The sequence below is a fragment of the Centruroides vittatus genome, unplaced genomic scaffold (genome assembly GCF_030686945.1).
Source record: "Centruroides vittatus isolate TY-2023 unplaced genomic scaffold, ASM3068694v2 contig_577, whole genome shotgun sequence".
In the NCBI taxonomy this organism is placed as follows: domain Eukaryota; kingdom Metazoa; phylum Arthropoda; class Arachnida; order Scorpiones; family Buthidae; genus Centruroides; species Centruroides vittatus.
Window position 1 is genome coordinate 1,652,849 of NW_027122345.1, and position 23,206 is coordinate 1,676,054.

General features: G+C 29.4%; 1 protein-coding gene across 1 annotated transcript in view; it reads left to right on the forward strand.

Moving 5' to 3' along the window:
• Positions 1-23,206, forward strand: part of Ddx1 (ATP-dependent RNA helicase Ddx1) — a 119,515-nt gene that overhangs the window by 38,579 nt on the left and 57,730 nt on the right. The window contains exons 6-12 of the mRNA XM_067275014.1: positions 65-151; positions 5,106-5,189; positions 8,269-8,345; positions 10,781-10,853; positions 17,864-17,940; positions 18,012-18,065; positions 20,484-20,544. Of these exons, the coding sequence (XP_067131115.1) occupies positions 65-151; positions 5,106-5,189; positions 8,269-8,345; positions 10,781-10,853; positions 17,864-17,940; positions 18,012-18,065; positions 20,484-20,544 (513 nt within the window). The remainder of the gene's footprint in view (positions 1-64; positions 152-5,105; positions 5,190-8,268; positions 8,346-10,780; positions 10,854-17,863; positions 17,941-18,011; positions 18,066-20,483; positions 20,545-23,206) is intronic.

The following is a 23,206-nucleotide window of genomic DNA, read 5'->3' on the forward strand; positions in this document are numbered from 1 at the left end:
CAGATGATGAATTTATTATTATTATTATTATTATTAAATTATGAATTAAAACTTTGTATTGCAGCTGTCAGTCCTGATGGAATGATGTGCCAAAGCAGAGAATTTAAAGAATGGCATGGTTGTCGATCTACAAAAGGAGTTCAAAATAAAGGTGAAAATGCATTATTAACATTTACTGCTGTTTTTATTAAAATGTAATTTAACTGAACTATTTTTATAATATATATAACAAACATACATCATCATCATCTTGATCATTTTTGTAATACATATTTTGATAATTATTTAGGAAAATACATTTTAATATTATATTTATACAAGTGTTGGATAAAAAATAGTGGTAACATGTCTGCATTTCTCAAATGATTTTATTAATGACCCAAAACCACTCATATGCCTTCAATGTATTTTCCTTGAATGTTTACCACTTTGTATTGTACCATGCTTGTAGAAGACACTGTATACTTTCACTACAGCTGTTTCTAGTGCCCTACAGTATGAATAATGTCATCTTTGGTATGATAATATTTTCCTTGCAATGGCTCTTTTGTCTTTGCAAAGAAGTTGCAATCACACAGGCTCATATTGAGGGACAAAGGAGGGTGGCAAAGATGATTCTTAACAGAGATAGTATTCTGACACCTTACATTATCATGAAGGATAATGGGCTCATTTCTGATAGGTGTGACTGTTTTCTCTTAAGTGCTGGATGAAGGTGGCTCTTCAAGAAACTGTATGCAGCATTTATCGTCTACAGTTTATTATGGTACAGTGTGATGGAGTATCACACCATGGTGTACAATGAACATTAGAAACATCAGAAACCCTTGTTTTGTGTGCAGTTTCTTTGGCTAAGGAAAGGAATCCTTTTATTTATTGAACTAGCACTTCAATTCTTGTAGAATGAGCCCAAGTTTTGTTCATAGTGATGATCCTTACACTATCCATCTCGTACCAATTAACCAAGTCCTATGCAATTGCATAAGCCATTTTTTTGGCTGCAATTTGAAAAAATTGTAGATCTATAAATTTCCACTGTTGTTCATCCATTTGTCTTTCCTTAATCTTGAGAACGAAGTTAGATAGATGAGAGACGAGACCATATATGGAAACCTTAGGGAGCAGGAGACTCTAATTATATATGAACTTCTGATGCAGTAGTGTTCTTTCAATTCAAAAATTTTTCCCTTAAAGGAGTTAGATGACTGGCGTGACTGTTTCTAATGGAAAAGTATTATGTACAAGGGCAAGACACTATCAATTTGAGGTGGAGAGCATATATTCTAAATTAAAAAATTATTTAAAATATTAAAAATTGCATCCTGGCATTGTGACAATGTCACAATAAATAATTGCTTGTTGCACCTTGGAAAATTCATGGGTTATCTAATATGCTGCAGTTTTACTGTGTCCAAGAATGCCATGCTAAAATTAAACATTTTAGTAGTTCTCAATTAGATTTGAAGTTTATCAAATTTTTTCTCTCTTATCTAGGTAATATTACTTTGTTTGGTATCTTTATTCTGTAAAACACGCTACATTTTACCAATTAGGTTTCAGCTATTTCAACAGCATTTGTTATTTAATGATAGGAATTTATTATCTTTATGGGAAAAATCTGAAGTATATCAAACTCTTTTGATCAATAATTTCACTGGAGTTTCTTTGTATATTGGTGCCACTTCTAGGATGCTGGCAACACAAAAAAACATCAATATGATATTTCTTGTAATAAGCAGACCACAGAATTAAGTAAGGCAATCTTTACAGACAGAATGGAGTTTCTTTAGTCTGAGATGAAACTGTTACATTAGTGTACAAATTATAATTTGGTTTTTCTCTGGGAAATTATTTTAATTGAGCAACCCTGTAACACCTCATCTGTTAACATACTGGACCATATGCCATTGGGCTATATAACAGCTATATTAATAATAAATTACCAAACAACTGGACCCTAGAGGGAGGCATTGGTGTCATTTCATAATAAATTTAATAATTACAATTTTAATTAAATTATTTAATTAGAGGTCTGGGGTCAAATTGTTTGGTAATTTATTATTAATATAGCAGTTATATATCCCAATGGTATACAGCAGTGGTTGGCTTTATTATTATAATGCATTGGGTTTTCATAGAGTTGTTTGTTTAAACATACTGGACCATTGGACTTCATTAATTAAAAATCTTAGTAACTAATAATTTTATAATTTTACCTTTTTATTTTGTAGATTTTGTAATTAATTGTACTGTTGCATTGTGTACAAAATTTCATAAACTAATTTTCAAATTATTGATTATAATTTTATCATTAATATCATTTTTTATTTTAAATTTAATTTTTAATTCCTTTAAAATAAACATTAGTTAATATTCTGTTACCATATTTTCAAAAATTTTTTCTTGTTCTGTGTTTAAATGTTTTCAAACTTTAAATTCCTTTTATATTATAAATATAATATAAAAGGAATTTAAATCCTTGTAATCACCAAAAAGGGGTTTGTAGGTAAATAAACAAATTTGTTATGTCCTTCCAATCTGATGTTCACCAGAGGTCAAGAACCACTCAGAAGACAATTTTAATTTACAGATCTTTATTTATAAATATGTACATCAATCTGGTGAACATCAGATTGGAAGGACATAACAAATTTGTTTATTTACCTACAAACCCCTTTTTGGTTGTTTCAAAAATAAGATTATATCCAGTGAATGTTGCTGATATTAGTTTTGTATTAATCCTTTTATATTCTAGAATACTAAGATTTCATATTATGTTCTATTTCATTTCTCTATTTTTACTTGAAGATGATTGTTATGCACTATCAAAAGCACTTGCAAATATATTTGTTTTTTTAAACTCACTATTGTTTTTGTTTGCTGTAATAACACCAAGATGAAAGTTTTTCTCTTCTATTCAGTGTTTTTACATAATATTTCATTGTTAGAGAAGTCTATATTATGTGAAATTTAGTTTTTGATTTTAATGTGCTTTTTGATGATAAAATTATTTTAAAATAATTAACTATTTTTTTGGAACATTTCATTGAGTTTTTCTTCAATCCTTCCTCATTTAGTCTTCATTCAATAATTCTTAAATTTGTTATTTACAAAGTTTAATTGATTTTGTTACTTCTTATCTATCTGGATTTATTCTTTTTGTCAAGTCTTAGATATTTAAAAGATCTCTTAAAATATGAAATATAATACATATTGGTTCCTTTTAGGAAATATTAACTAGTTTTTTTTTCTTCTTTCTTTAAAAATTTGTATTTTGGTAAGATATTTGTCTTTTTCGAAGTTAAGACAATGAAGAAAATATACACATTTTCAAGTCTATGTTTTATCCATTTTCACCAACCACAGAAGTAACAGCTAAAAACACATGAAGAAAAACTTTATGAAAAGACAAACAATAAGTAGAAAATTCACATAGTTAAAACGATATCAACGTCAGCCTTTCTATGGTTGGTGAAAATGGATAAAACATAGACTTGAAAATGTGTATATTTTCTTCATTGTCTTAACTTCGAAATAGAAGATATCCAGAGTTACGTAACAATACAAAAGCTATTTGTCTTTATAATATATTCTGATTCTGTTTTGTTATACAGTAGTGAACCGAAAATCGGAATCAATTGGGGACTGGGGTTGTTCAGATTAGGGATTTGTTCCGATTATGGTTTATGTACGAAAAAATATATTAGCCTGACCGAAGTTCAAATTTTTCTTCGTTGCATGTCGCTTCCTGTTGAATTTTTCTCCGTTGCGTGTCGTTTCATGTTGAATTTTCGTCGATTTTAAGCCTAACGAAAATTTTTATAATAATAATCGAGGCTATCGTATCGTTAAAAATTATTTCTGCATTTTGTACAAACAAAATAAATATATTGAAGAATATAAAAACATGAAAATTATACTTTAGAAGTAAATTTAGTATCAAAAACGTTCGATTCAGCACGACACAGTCCGACTGAAAATCATGCCGATTACTGGCGATTCTGATTACCGGGATGCCGATTTACGAGTCTCTACTGTATTTCCATATTAGATTTTATAGTTAGTTTTGTACATTGAAATAACTGACATATAGGTACAATGTGTAATCTTTTTTACTATGCTTTATCTGTTGGTGATATTAAATATTTTAATTTGAAGTTTCATGTGAATTGATGACTTTTTGTTGTTGTTCAATGACACTATTTTTTAATTTTTGGTTTTATGAAATTTGTATATTCTGAATACTTTTATTATATACTTTCTATTATAAAATTTAGACAAAATGATTATATATTTCCTTTTATCTTATAATATATAATATAATCCTTGTCTGTGTGAATACTTTTTATAAATGGAACATATTTTTGTGTTAGCCAATGTTCAAATTCAAATTTTTCTTAGAACAATCTGGTAATTGCATTATTTTAGTTTTTTTTTCAGTAAAATTGACAATATTTTTACAAAGTTAATTCTGAGTAAAAACAATTCTTATCATTTGGTAAGTCTTAACACAGTGTATTGCTCTTTGTAGTTACTTTAGTTAATTTTAAGCTGGATCATAGCATTGCAAATAATTGAATTTCAGTGGATTTAAAGTCAAAACTTGTTATAAAATCATATCTCAAATACAGCAATGACAAAATTCACTTGGTGATATCTGTGGGCATTTTCTATTACAAGTTAAATACATCAATTTCATTGATTGATACATGCCCACATGTAGAATGATGATGTTTCGATAAGTAATTTTTTTTACCAGGTTTTTGCTGAAGTTTTTGTAACAAAATTACTGATTGGTTTTATTTCTTTTCCCATGATTTTTGATGGGGAGTTTGTATACTTATATTTAACTTAATAAAAAAATTCTGGTTATATTATATACAATAATTTCCCTATTAATTTCTTTTAATAAGTTAATATGTATATTAGAAAAATTAGGAATAAAATAATTTGCTGTTTAAATATAAAATTTTAATGAAAGTTATTGGGAATTTATATAAACAAATAATTTTAGGAATATTTCTTAAATTTATTTATTTATATACATATATATATATTAATTTATTAACTATTAACATCTTCATCAAAGTATGTAATTTTTACAGGAAAATATTATTATGAAGCTAAAGTTACTGATGAGGGATTATGTCGAGTAGGATGGTCTACTCTAGCAGCAACACTTGATTTAGGTAGGAAAAGTTTTTTGTACATAAATGCTCTGAATATCATGTATTATAGATAATTTACTTCCAAAATGTACAGGATAACTAATTCAGTAATTAGTATTTAATTTTTTGAAATTTTGAAATCAAAATGTTACATAATTCAAAAAGTTAAAATGCAGTTTATTTTGTTTAAATTTTTTTCAAGCTATTTTATATCTCATCATCAAATTAAACATTTAAAGGTAAATAAACTTGAACATAGAACATAACTAATTTGAATAAAGTGTAAATAGCACAATTTTTAAACTTATTTTTTGTTTTAGAATTTTTGTCAATTGTCAATGTTTTAAAAACAGTTAGAATTATGATAAATTACTTTATTAATTTTTTGTGTTCTAGTTTTTTGTTGGAATTCATTTTTCTTTCAGTGTTTGATTTGACAATGAGATGTGAAATATCTCAAACTATGTCTAATTGTAAAATACACTGCATTTTGACTCCTTGAATTTTATAGTGTGGATTTTGTTTCAAAATTTCTAATGCAAAACTGACTCATTTGTTACAAGTAGTATACATTTTTTTTTAAATGTAAATCTAAAGACCAACTAATTTTGGGTTATATTTTATGCTAATTTATTAATTATTACAGTTTGAGAGTTTGTGACTTGAATTTTGTTATAAACAAAAAAGGAAAATGCTCTTACAACAAATACATTGTAAATTATTTTTAGTTTAACATTGCCTCTGTTGTAAAATAGTTTATATTATATACAGTGGAACCTTGCTTAACGAGCACCTCTCATAACGAATAATTTGTATAACAAGCAAAACAGATTGTAAAAAAATGACTCGCTTAACAAGTGACGAGGAGAGGGGAAGTCCTGGATAGTGCACATGCTACATCAGTCTGTGTTTAGCACTCATTCTGCTAGCATCTTAGTGTCGCTTGTGATCACATATTTTTCCAAACTTCTGTTCAGACATATTACATATAAACATTAGCAACCACAGCTCGTTATATAATAAACACTCCAAATGATATACCATATTCTTTGGCTATGTAAAGGCTATAATTAAATATTAAAAATTATTGTACAGTAATACCTTGGTTTTTGTTGACTTCAGCTATTGTTGGTTTTGGTTTTTGTCTTCTTTTTTTTTTTTTTTTTTTTTTTTTTTTTGTGAAAAATTTGTCTCTGTTTTCATTGGTTGCCTCGGATTTAATTGGCGTGCCCATGTGATTTCACTACTAATTTTGCAAAAACAAAGGACAACCCATGCATTTTCCTGCTCAGTGTGCCATTGTTTTTCATTGTGTAAGCATTATTACCTGTGCCTCTAGCAAAAATTCCATTGCTTTCCTTTCCTTTTTTGCTCCATCACAGGATCAAAGAAAGTTTCCAGAGCCAGCAGCCCTTTGAAGAAGAGGGGCAGAAACACAATTGAGTTGAAGAAGGAAATCATTGAAAAATACAAGAGTGACATTAAGATTGCTGAAATTGGCCACTTTTATATTAATTTCTTATTGTTTTTAGTATTAAACACTGTATTTATTCTCAATAAAATGTGTTTTTGGTATGTATTTTGGAGAGAGTAGAACAAATTAATTGGATTTACATTGATTCATATAAAAATAATTGCCTCAGTTTTCATCAGTTTCAGATTTTGCCAATTGTTTTCAGATGGATTATCGACAAAAACCAAGGTATCACTGTATTTTGACTTTTTTTTCTGCAAATCGAATTTGCATTCTACATTGGTTCATTTTGTGCTAGAAGAAAAGATGAAGATGATTTACACTCCTTAACAATGTATATTGTATAATTTTCTTTGAATAAATGTTATACATAAAATATTTGAGTGTTTTTTCAGCATGGAATGCATTATTGTATTTTACATTAATTTATATGGGAAAAATTGTTTTGCTTAACGAGTATTTTACATTACAAGTAAGATTCTGGAATGAATTATGCTCATTAAGCGAGGTTCCATTGTACTATATATATATATCTGATGATAAAAAATGTTTTCTATAGCAGTTAGACAGAATTCTTACTATTCAATAAAACTTCATTATTCTGAATTAACATAGAGGGTTGGCTGGTTTTAGGTAAAATTTGAATTAATAAAATGAAACAGTTATTATTAAATTCAAAAGGTTTTTTCCCGTGAAAAATTTCAAAACATAAATTGATTTTCTATTATTAAATTATCATTATGCATGTTTGATTGAAAAATACCTGAATTACAGGCAAAAACAAGTATTATCTAAAGCAGAATTTAAGTTATGTATAGTGTTTCCAACAGTTACGTACAACATACTGATGTTAGTTTGATGTCATATCCAGGCTTTTAAAAGTATTGCAAACAAGTTGATTTAATGTGCATGCTTAGGTTTGCATCTAACTAATTCTAATCTGGAACTATATCATATGACTGCATTCATTTCTTTCTTTATATTATACTTTAAAATATTGCTAACTTACTAAATAATGCTATTTCAGGCTAGAACATAAATTGTTTGATGTTGCATTGATAAATTATGAGTGCAAGATGCTTATATGCAAGAATTTAAATCTGGCTTATGAATGTGTGATGCATATAACCAATTTACATTTAGTATCTAGATCTTTATTTTAATTTGACTATTAAACAAGATATTGTTTTGATAAATAAGCTGTTAAGCATAAAAATCTAGAAGTATGCAAAAAATTTAATAACAATAAGATGAAAGAAGTTGTTTAATTAAAGTTTCAGTTGAAATAGTTTTTAGTTCATAAAGATAATTTAGTTTTATTTATACTATATTTTAGTTTCATAATTTATATATTACTAGCTGTACTTGGCCACGTGTTGCTGTGGCTCAAAATGTATCTATTATAAATGTATAACATTCCCCAGGGGAAATTTCGAAAAATCCTTTCTTAGTGTACATTCTCTTGACATACCCTATCGTGTCAAAATTTCAAAGCAATCGGTTAAGAACTTTCTGAGATTTAAGATTTTGAACAAACGAACATTTACATTTTTATTTATATAGATCATTATTATTGTTATTATATTAGTTATATTTATGTATAGTGTACATATTTTTTTTATTTAGGTACTGATAAACAAGGATTTGGATTTGGAGGAACAGGGAAAAAATCTTTTGGTAAACAATTTGATGATTATGGTGAGGTAAGGTTTTTTTGTTTTATTGTTTTTTTTTTTTTACTTTTTAATTTATGAAACTGTTCATCATGGTACATTTAATAAAAATATCATTTTGATGATCAAATATTTATGAGTAAAATAATTTTTCAGAATTATTTTCTTGTTTGATTTTAAAATATTAAACAAGAAAATAAAACACACACTTCTTGTTTTCTGGCATATCAGTCTGTAGAGATGTGTGTGAACAAAATTAGTTTTTGAAATAATTTTTGTAATCATGATAAATCATAGATGATGATTATAAAATGGCAAATCACACAAATTGTTTTGCTTATTAAAGCAAACTAATTAGTGATAACTGTGGTGCCATTCATACTGTTGTTGCTACTACTATTGCTTAATTGGTGAATTGTGCTTTTGTCCACAATCATATCTCTACAAGCATTTTTTTTAGCATCTGTAAATTTATATACTTTATTTAATTTTTTAAAATGAAAGACAAATTTATTTTTTATCTGATCACTCATACTACTATTTCTTTAGTATTGAAAATTGTAACAATAATCACAAATACAGAAAACTGAGATTGCTCACTGGATAAATTTTAAGTTATTAAGTGAAATATAATAAAAAAAAAAGGAAGAAATTGCATTATATTTCTGATTCCATAGTATAGTATAAAATACAGGGTAAATGCAAAAATACATGTACTATAAGTGTTTAAACATGGTCATGCATGCATGTGCAAATACAAAAAAAAAAAAACATAGTAACAATAACAGTAAAGAGCATTAATAATCAGATCGTAATGAATTTCATTTTTAATTTAATATTTAGCTTTGATAAGTTAGATTTGATGTTCTGCTTTATGATTTAATTAAAATTCTTTTTGACTTCATCTCTAAAAGTGTGTTAATTAAATAATTAAACTTTTTCAAGGAAGCCCAGTTTTTGTATGATTGATTTTAAAGGAGATACAGGATTAATTTTGTTAAGAATACTAATACAGTCGAGTCCGCATAAGTCAACACCTGGATAACTCGACACCATCGGTTAAGTAGTCATTTTCTGTGGGCCCGGCTGTCTTACATAGGCATTAATGTTAAAAAACTCCAGTTTACTCAACACTGTTCAACTCGTCACCACTGGATAAGTCAACATACTTTTGCTGTCCCACACTCCGATAAGTCGTCACTCCCTCCTGAAAAAAATGAATTCACTCTGCATGTGTGGTGCAAACTCATTTTATTTTTTCAGGACAGGGAGTCAATTTGTTTATTAATATATAATTAACATATTTAATAATATAATAATACATTAATAATAATAATATATATATACATATTAATAAAAATGCCTTAACATTGTATGTATTTTTATTTATAAAATAATAACAGATAAACAAAAAGAAAATATACAATCTACATCAACGTTGCACCAGAATCCAGTTTTGTATTTTCTCACGCTAGAGGCATTAAGAATCCTTAGACGTTACTTGCCAACAATTGACAATTGCGAAGACGATGTTTTCAAGGCATTCGTGATTGTTGAAAAAGAAAGTCGAGACAGTCAAGTGCTGAAAACAAACAACACTAAACGAATTTTTCAGTTTTTTCATCTACAGAGTAATTGTAAATGGAGGACACAATGTATTGTAAGCCTATACTACTGTATAAAGCACTACTGCATTTTATTAATTGTAGTTTTGTGATTTTTTTTCCAACTTCACTTTAGTCATCACATCGGATAACTCGACACATTTCCACTTCCCCTTGGGGTGTCGACTTATGCGGAGTCGACTATTTTATTTTAATAATTCAAGTTAATTTACAGGTACTCCTCATTTTACAACCTATCTGCTTAATGACCACTCGCACTTACGATCAATCAAGTTTCAACCTGCAATTCAGGGAATCTCCTTTCTCAGCTTGAGTGTTGGTCAGTGGCGAATGGTGACATGCGCACTAAGTGTACTATAATAGTCTTTTTATGAATAAATTTGAAGTTTGTTGCATAATTTGTATAATTTTACAATGATCCTATATTCCCAATGCAAGCTCCTCGCTTATCGACCAATTTGCTTAACAACAAAGTTGTCGGAACAGAACTCTGTTGTAAAGTGAGGAGTACCTGTAGTTTAAATGTTAAAATGGCAACTTTAGATAAAATAATAATAGTATTGAAAACATGATTATCATACATTGTAATTTTATGTATGTATGTAAGTAATATATATTACAATGACAGCAATGTGTGGTGAGAATATAGTTGTATTTCTGATTTTATTATATATATATAATACTTTTAGTTGTAAACTGAATTAATTTATAATAAATATAATTATCAAAAAATATTTTGCATAATACAGTATACAGTGTATTTCAAAGTAAAGTACTTTAATATATATATATATATATATTTTTTAATGCATTTCTGTTTATTACAATTTTTTATTTTAGAAATTTGGAATAAATGATGTTATAGGATGTTATCTAGATTTAGATAATGGATCAATTAAATTTTCTAAAAATGGTGAGAAATTTATATATTTTAAAGTTCATTTTTGTATTATTTAATTTTCTTTATTAATGTAACTTGTTTCTCAGCTTCTTGAGCAAATTGTGGACTTAATTTTCAACTTTAATATTATGATTTTATTTTAATAAATGTAATATTTTTATTATCATGTGAGATTCCAGACTGAACTTGTTCAGCAACAAATTCTTAATTTCTCAGTTTCAGATGCTAATACAAAAGGACAGTTCTTACTTTAAGAAACTTTATTCTTTTCAAACACTTGCAAGAGGAGGAAGGATGCAAAACTAAAACCCTTTATTACTATCTAAAACTCAAATATCTGAACTTTTACATAACCTTTGAAATACTTTTTCCTGGGTTTAACTAATCAGTGCAAACTTTATTATGCCAATTTACAAATGGGCATTTAAGATCTCTGCCCTAAATATAGAATTGACTAAAAGTCAAATGAAACTGAGGGACAATTGTTTGGAAAGGGAATCTTTTATAAGATTTTTTGTTTTTGTTTTGAACTTTGATATCAGCTATTTTAGTTCTTTGTCCACTTAATTCTGTTTAAATCTGAACAACATCCATTCTCTCCCTCTCTCTTTCTTCCTGTTGACAGGTGTGTAAAATTTACTGACTACAAAAACTAAAGTATTGTACCTGTGCAAAATTATCATGTGCATTATCTTTCTCCTCACAATATTATAGAATGTTGCTATCTCAATTGTGCCCTTGAAAGCTTTATAATACCAGATTCATGGCTATGGATATTGTCAGACATACAAATGACTGATGTCAGATTCTGACAATTTTTTTTTTTTTGTTGTTGTTGTAACTCAAACAGCTCAAACTGTTGGTTACAACAGTTTGACCTGCACAAGCATAACCAGCAGTTTTCACAATTATTGTCTCAGATAGAAATGAAGATATGAAATTGAATCTCTGAAATAAGCAAAAGTACATTATTTGATTGATAGAATTCATATTACAAGAAAATTTTGTAATTTTAATAAATAGGAAAATATGGTTTAGAAAAAGAATACAACCACTCCTTGACTTACATAAATTTAACTTCATGTACATTTTTACTAACTAGTGCAAAATTAATCATGGAAACATTTTGTATTCTGCATAAACAAATGGAGAACTTGTCTGGGATAGTAAAAATATGTAGAAGGTGTAACCCATAAGTCAAAAATCTTAAAATACAAACAGAATGAATTTGTGTTCATATAGTATTTCATTTCTGTTTTAAATGAAATGCTCAATACATTCCATATTGTTCCTGCACACCCATTCAATCATACTCACTTGACTGTCTGCTGATAATCACTCATTGTTGATAATGAATTAGTCAAATGAATGCTTACTTTACCATCGTTTGTATATTTTGGATTAATAACTGTAATTTTGTTGTCAGTGTTCTTTTTACCCCATGTAAATTGTCTTCAATATTTTTTATTGCCTGTACTGTACTTATTACAATGATAAAGGAAATCAACTAAAGGAAAGTATAGATAGTGACACTGCTAGGAAATGAAACAAAATTGATTTGGGAATGAAGGTGAAATTGGTTAAGAAGTACAAAGCAGGTCAAAGTTTATCATCTATAAACAAACTACTTCGAACAACCTTTACTCTGCAGTAAAATTAATTCTTTAATCTTAACATTTTCGGTTAGCTTTACTAACCCTCTTCGGGATTGCCAAAAAAATCGTTATTTCAAAAATTACGTTCGAAAAACTCTTTACAATTTAGAATGTTTTTAAACTTTCCGGCTGCGCAATCTCAGATCATTCTTTCACAGCTGCATACCGGCCGCTCTCCAAGCTGAAGGGATTCGATATGATTCTTTAAAATTAATGCTTTGTTCTTTTTCATTATACTTGTTAATACACCATGCTTCCGTATATTTAAGTTGCCTTATATTTGCCACTTTCTGTACAATTTTCGCATTGTCCCAGTTGATAGACACCTCGTCCGGATCCGCTATCGCATAGTTGGCTAACGCCGTAACTGGTTGCCTGCATCTTACATTTCTTTTATGCTCCTCTAACCTTACTGCCAGCGATCTCTTCGTGGCCCCTATATAATACAGCTCCGTACTCCTCCTTTTATCCTGCACTGGTATTCTGATAAACCCCTCTTTTATCCTGCACTGGTATTTCTGTAAACCAAAGTAAAAGGAGGAGTACGGAGCTGTATTATATAGGGGCCACGAAGAGATCGCTGGCAGTAAGGTTAGAGGAGCATAAAAGAAATGTAAGATGCAGGCAACCAGTTACGGCGTTAGCCAACTATGCGATAGCGGATCCGGACGAGGTGTCTATCAACTGGGACAATGCGAAAATTGTACAGAAAGTGGCAAATATAAGGCAACTTAAATATACGGAAGCATGGTGTATTAACAAGTATAATGAAAAAGAACAAAGCATTAATTTTAAAGAATCATATCGAATCCCTTCAGCTTGGAGAGCGGCCGGTATGCAGCTGTGAAAGAATGATCTGAGATTGCGCAGCCGGAAAGTTTAAAAACATTCTAAATTGTAAAGAGTTTTTCGAACGAAATTTTTGAAATAACGATTTTTTTGGCAATCCTGAAGAGGGTTAGTAAAGCTAACCGAAAACGTTAGATTAAAGAATTAATTTTACTGCAGAGTAAAGGTTGTTTGAAGTAGTTTGTTTGTAGTAATGCAGTGTACAGTACATAGTAATTAGTTTATCATCTATAGCGTGAGAATTAGATGTACTATTTTAACAGTGAATATTGTTTTAATTCAGTGTGCTTAGTTTAGTACTGCATGAAATTCTGATTTATACAAAATTTGACTTGCTAAAAGTTCTTTGGAATGCAACTCATACCTAAGTAAAGTCATTTACTGTATATAGAAAAGAATTTAATTATTAAAAAATATGATATTTTTTTCATAATTAAGCAAAAATATAAGAAAACTAACTATTAATATCATCATTAAAATAGACATGTTTTTAGAGATAAAATTGTATTCTTAGTACATAATGGATATAAAATATAATGTAGATTCTATATAACAGAATTAAATATATGATCAATCTATATTATACAAATACTGTATTTTACAGACTATAAGACGCACTTTTTTCTTCGAAAAATTGCCTCCAAAATTCAGGTTCATCTTATAGGTATTTTTTTAAAAAATTGCTTAAAAATTAAGGTGCGCCTTATAGTCCGTAAAATACGGTATTAAGATCAAAATCATAAATACGTTTTAAGAAGCAAAAGTTGATTACTAATCTATTATTGTCATTTTTATATGAGAAGATTAAAGTTTATAAAAAATTCTTAATTTCAAATTAATATGTTTGAATTATAAAATAATTCTATCACAAAAAATTACTAGCTTTTAATTTTCTATTTTGGCATTCAATAAAAATTTCTCTTAAAAACACAATAAATTTGTGAAATTTAATGCAACATTGGTGATATACAAGTGCTTTTATCTTTATGACTTAAGTATCCATCATTAAGTATTTTAACATTCCATCTATCTGTGGATAGATAGAACGATGGAACAACAGAAAATTATTTAATTTAAATGTACACATTCTTTTGAATGGTTTTAAATTTTTTTGAAGCTGCAATATTTATGAAATTGAATTTAAATAAATTTTATGAAGAATAGAATACATCATATTATGGCAAAAAAAGTGGTGGAACAATAATTAATGAAAATAATTATATTGGAAGTTTTGATAGTTTTTATGTAGTTTCTTATGCATTTTTCTGCAATTATAGATCAGAAATTACTCTAATATTTAATTTAGACTATTCAAGAAATCTATGGAGTGAATCTGTTACTCGGGGATGTGTTTTATAAAGAATTCCTTAATCTTTTAAACTCTTAGAAATAATATGTAGGAAGAATTAATGAAAACTTTACCATTGTTCTCTTAGATTGTGTTTTTAGATACCTGCTACATTAGATAGAATAAATGTATATAAAAGCAAACAAAATACTTTTTATTAATAGCACAAGTGTAGTAACTCATTATGATTCATGCATAATGAATGCTTTTTAGACTTTTGCTGAATTATATGAACAATTTACACACACTCCTATTCAAAATATTTTTCACCATTTGGCATTCTGATCTTGCTCATAATGCACACATTCATAGAGATAGTGTAGAGGTTTGGGGTGTAGTAGTATGTATTGATGCAGTGCAGTGAGATTCTGTTACATAGTTTAAACTTAGAATTTTTTCATGGCCATAGTGTTTGTTACCACCAAAGTATCAAGCATAAATCATGTCAAAGATAGGAATGCAGGTCTAGTTTTTCAATGTATCTGATCTCTTCTCCACAACCCCTAGAAGTTGTTGTAGTACAGATTCATATAGGTCCTTAATCACAGCTTTGTTGAAATTGATAGCAGCCAATTAATGGTATCAGTAAGTTCTTTACAGTTTTTGTACTGTTGATCTTCATATATCTGCATTACTAAAATATTCCAGTTATTTTTTTATGACCTGGACTTCTTGCAGACCAGTGCAGAACATTTTCATTGTTGTTCTAGAAGTACTGGATGACTCATCTGGCTTTGTGTTGACATGTTACCTTATTGCTATATTCAATTTTTGTGGCCAACAGACATTTGATTCATAGGAGAAAGAAATGCTGAAGATACTTCAAATAAACTTTGTTATACTTCTGATTGACAATCTTAACTTTGAGATTTCCATTGAGGGGATCACTCCTAAAATCATTTTACTTTTTCCATGCTGTTGATGCTTCAATTGTTGATGGTTGCATGCAGTACAATCATATCTGACCACATGGAAGTACAAGTTGCTGGCCATCCATTGAATAATCGCATTTGAAAAACTACCATATTAAAATCAGTATCCTTGGAGAAATGGTGTTGGGCAAACTCCAGGTGCTCCTACTTGTATCTTGGAGTCTGTGGCAGTTTTTTCAATATTTTTCAGTAGCCAAAACCCTCTTATTACAGATTCACTGAATAATACAGCAGAATACATCCAAATCCCAAGGATTCCTGGACACAATGACTCATAATAAGCTGATTCTCTCTGACCATTCATTGCTTTTGGTTTTTGCAACAAAATGTCTTCTGTCCAGATTTTTTAGAACCAATAGTCATCTTAGTTTTATCCTGTTCTGCTGTTGCAGTTATGAATGATACTGATAATAGTCTTTGTAGAAATGGTCATTTCTGCTACCTTTCTCAGACTATGGTACTTCCCATACAAGGTTTTCACAGGTGAGTAGATTTTCTCAGAATAAATTCTGTTGCACAGAATCCAAGCTACAGTACTTTTACAGATGTGATACATTAGACATAACTTTATAGTGCATGTCAACAAACTCACTTTTCCTAATGGTTGAGGAACTTCTGGTCATGCTTTTACAAGAAACCTGTGGAAAGATTAGAAGTTCCAAGAATTTTTCAAATGTCGTGATTAATATGCTTGTTAGCTGCATCTGAATTTATTCTCGCTTCAGTCAACTCTTACGTCTAAGAAGATCAGATGTTTTGGTCTTCGATTTGAATGAATCTTGGTGAGCACAAACAACTCCTTGGCAGATAATAGGACCCACTGCTCTAGTGTTTCTGAAAAACGAGTCTCTGAAAATTGAATATGTAGCTTACAAGGCCTTGGAAGTTTCATGGTTTTTTTTTTTTTTTTTTTGAAATGGCAATAGCTAAGTAGGTTAGACAGTAGGTAGTGGAGCAATGTAATTTTAGTTTTTTTTAAATGTGTAACAAAGTCATTTTATTCTTTTACTATATCATTATTATTTTATTTCTACACGATTTACATCGGAGTAAAAATATCTCGTCCTGTAACCCACAGGAAAGAAGGTATCTGATTTCACCTCTTTACTGTATTAGATGCACTTTAAGTGCAAGTAGTTCCTCTTCTCCCTTTTCCTCTTCTTAAAAGGTTTCCAGATGAGCATTGTGTACTAGTCTCAACAGTCGTATTGGGTCATTATTATTATTATTATTACTGTTGTTGTTCCTCATGTTTAAAGTTTATAAAATTAAAGCAGATGCAAAAAGTTAAAATGAAAAGTATATCTGTGTCACCTTGAGCAAATAAGTTTCAGACATTACTGTGCTGGATGAAAAAGACAAGTCTCGTATGAAAATAGGGTAGCATAGCTGCATATTTTTCTTGTTACGGACCATTTCCTCATTCATTCACATTTGTTAAACTTCAAATATAATAATAATACACCATACCTGAAAAGAAATATAAAGAAATAAAAATTTTATTTGATACAAAAAGGTTAAATCTGCAGAGATGCTATGGCTATGCTACCTGTTTTTAATACAGACTTGTCTTTTTTTGTCTATGCACAGTAACATCTAAAGCTTATTCGTGGTGACAGTATATGTATTTTTAATTCTACTTTTCTTTGTTTTATAAGCTTTAAACATAAGGAATAATAACAGTAATAATAATAATAATAATGATACAGTAAAATAATAAAATGATTTTGTTACACTTTAAAAAGAACACTAAAATTGTCAGTCCAGTAAAATTGTGATGTACTATCTTGTCCACTCAGCTATTGCTACTCCAAGAAAATGTGAAATTTCCAAAGCCTCTAAGCTAAACACTCAATTTTCAGACGTCTTGTTTTTTGGAAATGTTTGAGAAGTGGGTTCTATTATTTTGACAGATCTGTTTGTATTAAGGGTTACATACTTATCAAGTTCTGTTTGAATCAAAGACCCGAATGCTTGACCCTCTCCTTGTAAGTAGTGTTCAATATTATGTCCAGGAGGTTAGCAAAACTAGGCCAATGATTCTGTGTTTGTATTACATTACTGAAATAAACCTTGAATTGAATATGATAATCAATCGTAAGTGTAATTAAAGCTTTAAATAAAAAAAAATGTCAATTTTTTTTTCTGAGAATTTTTTTTATATTAAGTTTATTCATGTTTTCCTGCATTTTTTAAAAATAATTTTATATCATTGTGTTTTCCTTTTTTTATTTTTAGGTAATGATTTTGGAGAAGCTTTTAAAATTCCACAAAATTTACGAAGAAGTGCATTTTTTGCTGCTGTTGTTTTAAAAGTAAGTTGTTGTTTATAAGTATAATGAATGGATTTCTCACTTCAAAACTAAATCTTTTCATCTCTTTCCAGAATGCAGAAATGGAATTTAATTTTGGTGATAGTGCATTTAAATATAAACCAGAAGTAAGTTTTATATATTATAGAAATAATTTGTTACATATTTATAATTTAAATTTTGTTTATTATAAGTTTCAGTCATTTTAAAAAACTAATCTAATTTATACAATTGGGTAATGAATCATTATCCAGCTAGTGGTTCAGTTATATTTATCATGTCAAAGTTTTTATTTTAAGGAATAATTTAAAATCTTGGTTATTTATTGAAGATTTTGTTGGTGAATTATAATGTTTTGTTACATATAAATTTCTAAAGGAATGATGATGATTATTTTTTATTGGAAGAAATCTTGACTTTTAAAACTTAGATGAATTTCCAACAGTACTTTTGTGAGGCTGCTGTTGTCTATCACAATGATGACAAAGTGACCTTAGCTTGAACAGTGGCCAGTCTATGATTCCTCATTTTAATTTCTGACATGTGTTTTTGGAAGATTTTGTGCCAGATTGGATCCAGATGGAAAGTGCCAATGCTTAACAGGTTACAAGAAAAAAATAGCTCCATATATTGAAGCTGAGAGTTACACATTTGGTTACTCAATTACCAATTTATGGGGCAAGAGAGTGAATTATAAATTGTACCTTATCTTACAATTATTGTTTGTTTGTGGTTGAATTATATCTCAATAAATCCCCTTTTGTTTGGTTTTGGGTATTACCACCAGACACTTTCCCATTCTTTGTCAGAAACTTATGTCAAGCCTCTTGTCCAAACTGTTAAAAGACCCCTCACTACTACTGTTTGTAATCCATTGGAGCGCCCACTCACTTTCAGAGATATTTGTGAACTCTATATGCACACATCATTAGAGACCTCAGGCTCTCTTTCCTGAACTTCCCTTTGGCTCCAGTGCAGCCAATCACTTGGATGGCCAGACCTGAATGATTCCAAGTCATTTATGTGACAATTAGTCATGTTAACATGGGAATATATATATTGTATATGAGTGTCCAGTTGTCATTGTTGTTTTTAGAAAAGGGACACTCAAATTCTAATGCAACTCTTCTCATAGTAGCAACTGAGGTAACCAGCATCTCACAATTTTATATTATCTATTTTAAACTAATATTGCTTGCTTTTGTCAGATATTTGATATTACAAATTTTTTGTGTATAATGTTTTTCTTATTGTAATTGTGCACTTTTTAAAATGTTTCTTAAAAAGTAAACATCACTTTTATGCTTTAAACTTAAAAAGGACTACAAATTATACAAGTTAAAATGCATTTTTTTTTTTTTAATCATCATCATCATCATATACATTGCATCAAAAATTACATGCAGCCAATTAGAATCAGTTTTATCTAGGACATGTGATCTATATTTTACCAATCATGCAAGTCTAACATTGCACTTCAGCAAACTAGAAGCACTGCCATTATTTCTCTCTCCTTTGAAGATTTAATTGGTGATTTAAAGTATTAACAGCATATTTTGATTTAAAAGTTTGTTGAAATCTGTGTGTATTTTGAGAATAGTTATGTATTTACTATTTAGTTTTATAATTATAGTTGTTCAAGACAAAAATGATTCCTATTCCTGATGATGATGATGATGGAATACATCCAGTTATGTTACAGTGCAAGTCTGCTTTATCTTTTAAAATTTGCTTTCTTAATTTTTTAAAGTAAATTTTTTAACTAAAAGTTTTAATTATATAAATTTTTTCCTAAATATCTCTCTTGTACATATTCAATTAATGTCATTAATTTAAAATAATTGTTTTATTAACACAGTGATTGCTAAATGTCATTAAGTACTAAACTATTTTGAAAACAAATACAATTTACATTGGAATATAAAAGGAATTTAATACATACTGTATCATATACATATTAGCAACATGATTTCAAAACAGACCTACTATTTTATATATTATTAATACATAACAATCTGTGTATCCATTTATTATATTAAATGATAGTTTTATACTATCATCAAATTTTTGTGTATATAAAATCTGTACATGTTATGATATCAGTCTACAATTTAATTTTTATTTGTCCACATCTATAAAAAGAAACCTAAAAATTTTAATGCCAAATTTAAAAAATAATTATTCTACATTATCTAACAAAATTCAAATGTTTGTGCTGTTTTGTTGAAAATTTGAATTATATGATAACTATTATAATACAATAAAAATATATGTGAAATAACTTAATTTTTGTATATTTATTTACTTAACAAAATAGTATTAATGAAATTCATTTCAGTTTGTGTTTTTAGTTAGATAATATGTAATGATTCTAGCTGTATTTGTCTTCGATAAACTGTATCTTTAAAAAGAAACAACAGATTAATTTCATTGTTAATTGCACAGTTGTAAGATTTGTCATAGTATTAAAGTATATAGATTAAAGTATACAATTGGTTATTTTTTGTTTTTGATTAAATAATTAAATTTTATATTACTTATTGTAGGCTGGATATATTGGCCTTTCTCAAGCACCCAAAGATTATGTAATAAATTCCACTGTAACAGGTAAATTTTTAAACTTGAATGAGAACTTAGCATCATGATAATTAGTAAAGAGAAATGCTTATTTCGGTTGTAATAGTGTAATATTAGCTGAAGCTGTTTTAATGTAAGAATGAAAATGTTTCTAATAAAATATTTACTTTTGTTTCGTAAAATAAGCACTTCTCTTCTTGACTAGGTAGGTTTTTAATTTATTTATAAGGGGTGTTTAATAAATAACCAGCCGATGAGCACAGCTCTAAGCAGAAAATTTGCATGTGAATGGGCAGTGCACCAAAGTGACACCCCCATATAAGGCGAACATCTGTAGCCTCAGTCATCTGTTTGAGTGATTTTGTTGAACAATGTGGAGTGATCAGGTTCCTTGTTGCAGAAGGTTGCAGACTTACTGCAATTCATCGGCAAATGCATCAAGTGTAAGGTCCATACATCCTAAGCCTTGCCCAGGTGAAAGTGTGGGCCAAAAAATTTCGGGAAGGACATTCAAACTTGAAGGATGACCAATGACCAGGATGTCTGCAGCATGCAGTCACACCACAGAATGTGCAAATTGTGAAAGACTTAGTGCCAACAAACAGACGGATAATTGTCCGTGACATTACAACTGCAGTAGACCTGAGTGTTGGTACTGTGCCCAGTGTTGTGCACAAAACGTTGCATTTCAGAAAGGTGTGCACAATGGGGTGCTACATTCAACCACTGAAGAACAGACCAGCAACCAGATGAGTTTGTCATTGGAGCATCTGATGCGTTTTACTTTGCGTGGTAATGGTTTTTTTCATCGCATTGTGATGGGAGATAAGCATAGTGTTTCTGTTACGATTTAAAGCCGGGGCATGCCAGCATGCAGTGGAAACATCCACATTCACCTCCATCCAAAAAGAGCAAGAGCGTGCGACCGTCAGCAGGGAAGGTGATGATCACCCTGTTTTTTGACCATCAGGGGTCGCTGATTGTTCAGTTTATGCAGCATAGCAGCACCATCAATGCAATATCCTACTGCAACACCTTGTGCACATTATGCACACAAATGCAGGTGTCCAGGAAAACTCAAGAATGGGGGTCATCTTGCTGCATGACAATGTGTGTCCTCACACAGCCAACATGACAAAGGACCTGCTACAGCAATTTCATTGGGAGGTACTCAAGCACCCTCCCTATAGTCCTGACCTGTCACCATGTGACTTCTGATGTTTTTGAGGAATTCAAAAGGGCACTTACAGGCAGACAATTTTCCTCAGACACTGAAGTGCAAGATGCTGTTTGACGTTGGCTTCACTGGTGTCCTGCTACCTTCTTCAAACATGACATAACTTGGCTGGTGCCACAATGGGATAAGTGCCTTAACAATCAGGGCAATTATTGTTGAAATAAATTGTTTCTATTTCATGCTATTGCATTTGGTTCTTTATTGAACACCCCTTATAGTTTATAAACAAAACATAAATGTGTGGGGTTTTGTATTCTATATAGTTAGTTTCTTATTGCTAATTTTATTTTGATCTTTATTATATATCAGAAATATAGTACTAAATTCTACAAATAAATTATACTTGTAGTTTTTTTTTTCTAATGTCTGACTCATCATGTAATCAGAATCACTAATGCAAGAAATAAAATTTTTTATGAAGTCTAACAGATGGTTTTATTCTTGGATTATAAATGTTTCTTCGGATATTAGCTCCCATCATCAGTTTTTATTATGTATAACAGTTTTCTGTTTAATACAATTTGATGATGGGAACTTTTAATAATATCTCAAAAAACATTTAACCATCTGTTAGATTTCATAAAAAAATTATTTTTAGTGTTAGTGTTTTTCTGATTGTAGAATATTCATTATCCTTCATTTAGATATTACCATACATTTATAAAAAATCATTACTTTTTTAATTACTATTTATGGAACTTAATTACATTGATATTGTTTCCAATTATATTAATTAAAAAATTTTTGTTAAGCATTCAACACTTTCAAAATTTGGGAGGTTTCCTCTCAGTATTCTGTTTTTCCATTTTATTTATTATACGAGGGTCATTCTAAAAGAAAAGAATGTTTTGATCTGACGAGCCGTGCAGTTCTCCCATCACCTCCTCACTGCCACGTCATGGATCTTTCCATTTTTGCGTGCCAATTTGACGCTAACAGCTAGCTGCAACGATTGTTTACTGTTTATAGTGTGGCTTTGAAATATGTGGCAAAATTAAAGATCCAGCCAAGTGTGACGTTCGTAATGTAATACCCTTTTTGAATGCGAAAAAAGTCTACCCTATTGAAATTTAGAGAGAGATAACCGAGCATTTCTGTCCGTAAATTTTCACTGACTATGCCACACTATTCAAAACAAACAGTGGGAATTGTTGTCTAGAGGCATTTTGCTATTTTGGGACAACACGTGTCTGCATGCTGCTGCATTGAAGAAGAACTTGCTTCAGCAGTTTAAGTGGGAAGTTTTCTCCTTATAGCCCGGACTTGGCCCCAAGTGATTACCATCCTTTTCCAAAATTGAAGGACTTTTTGGCCAGGAATCACTATGGAAGTGACAACAAACTGAAAATGGCTGGTTCAAGAACTTGGCGGTAACTGAGTATGCAGAAGACATAGAAAAGGTGGTGATACACTATGACAAATGTTTAAATTTGTATGGCAACTACGTAGAAAAAT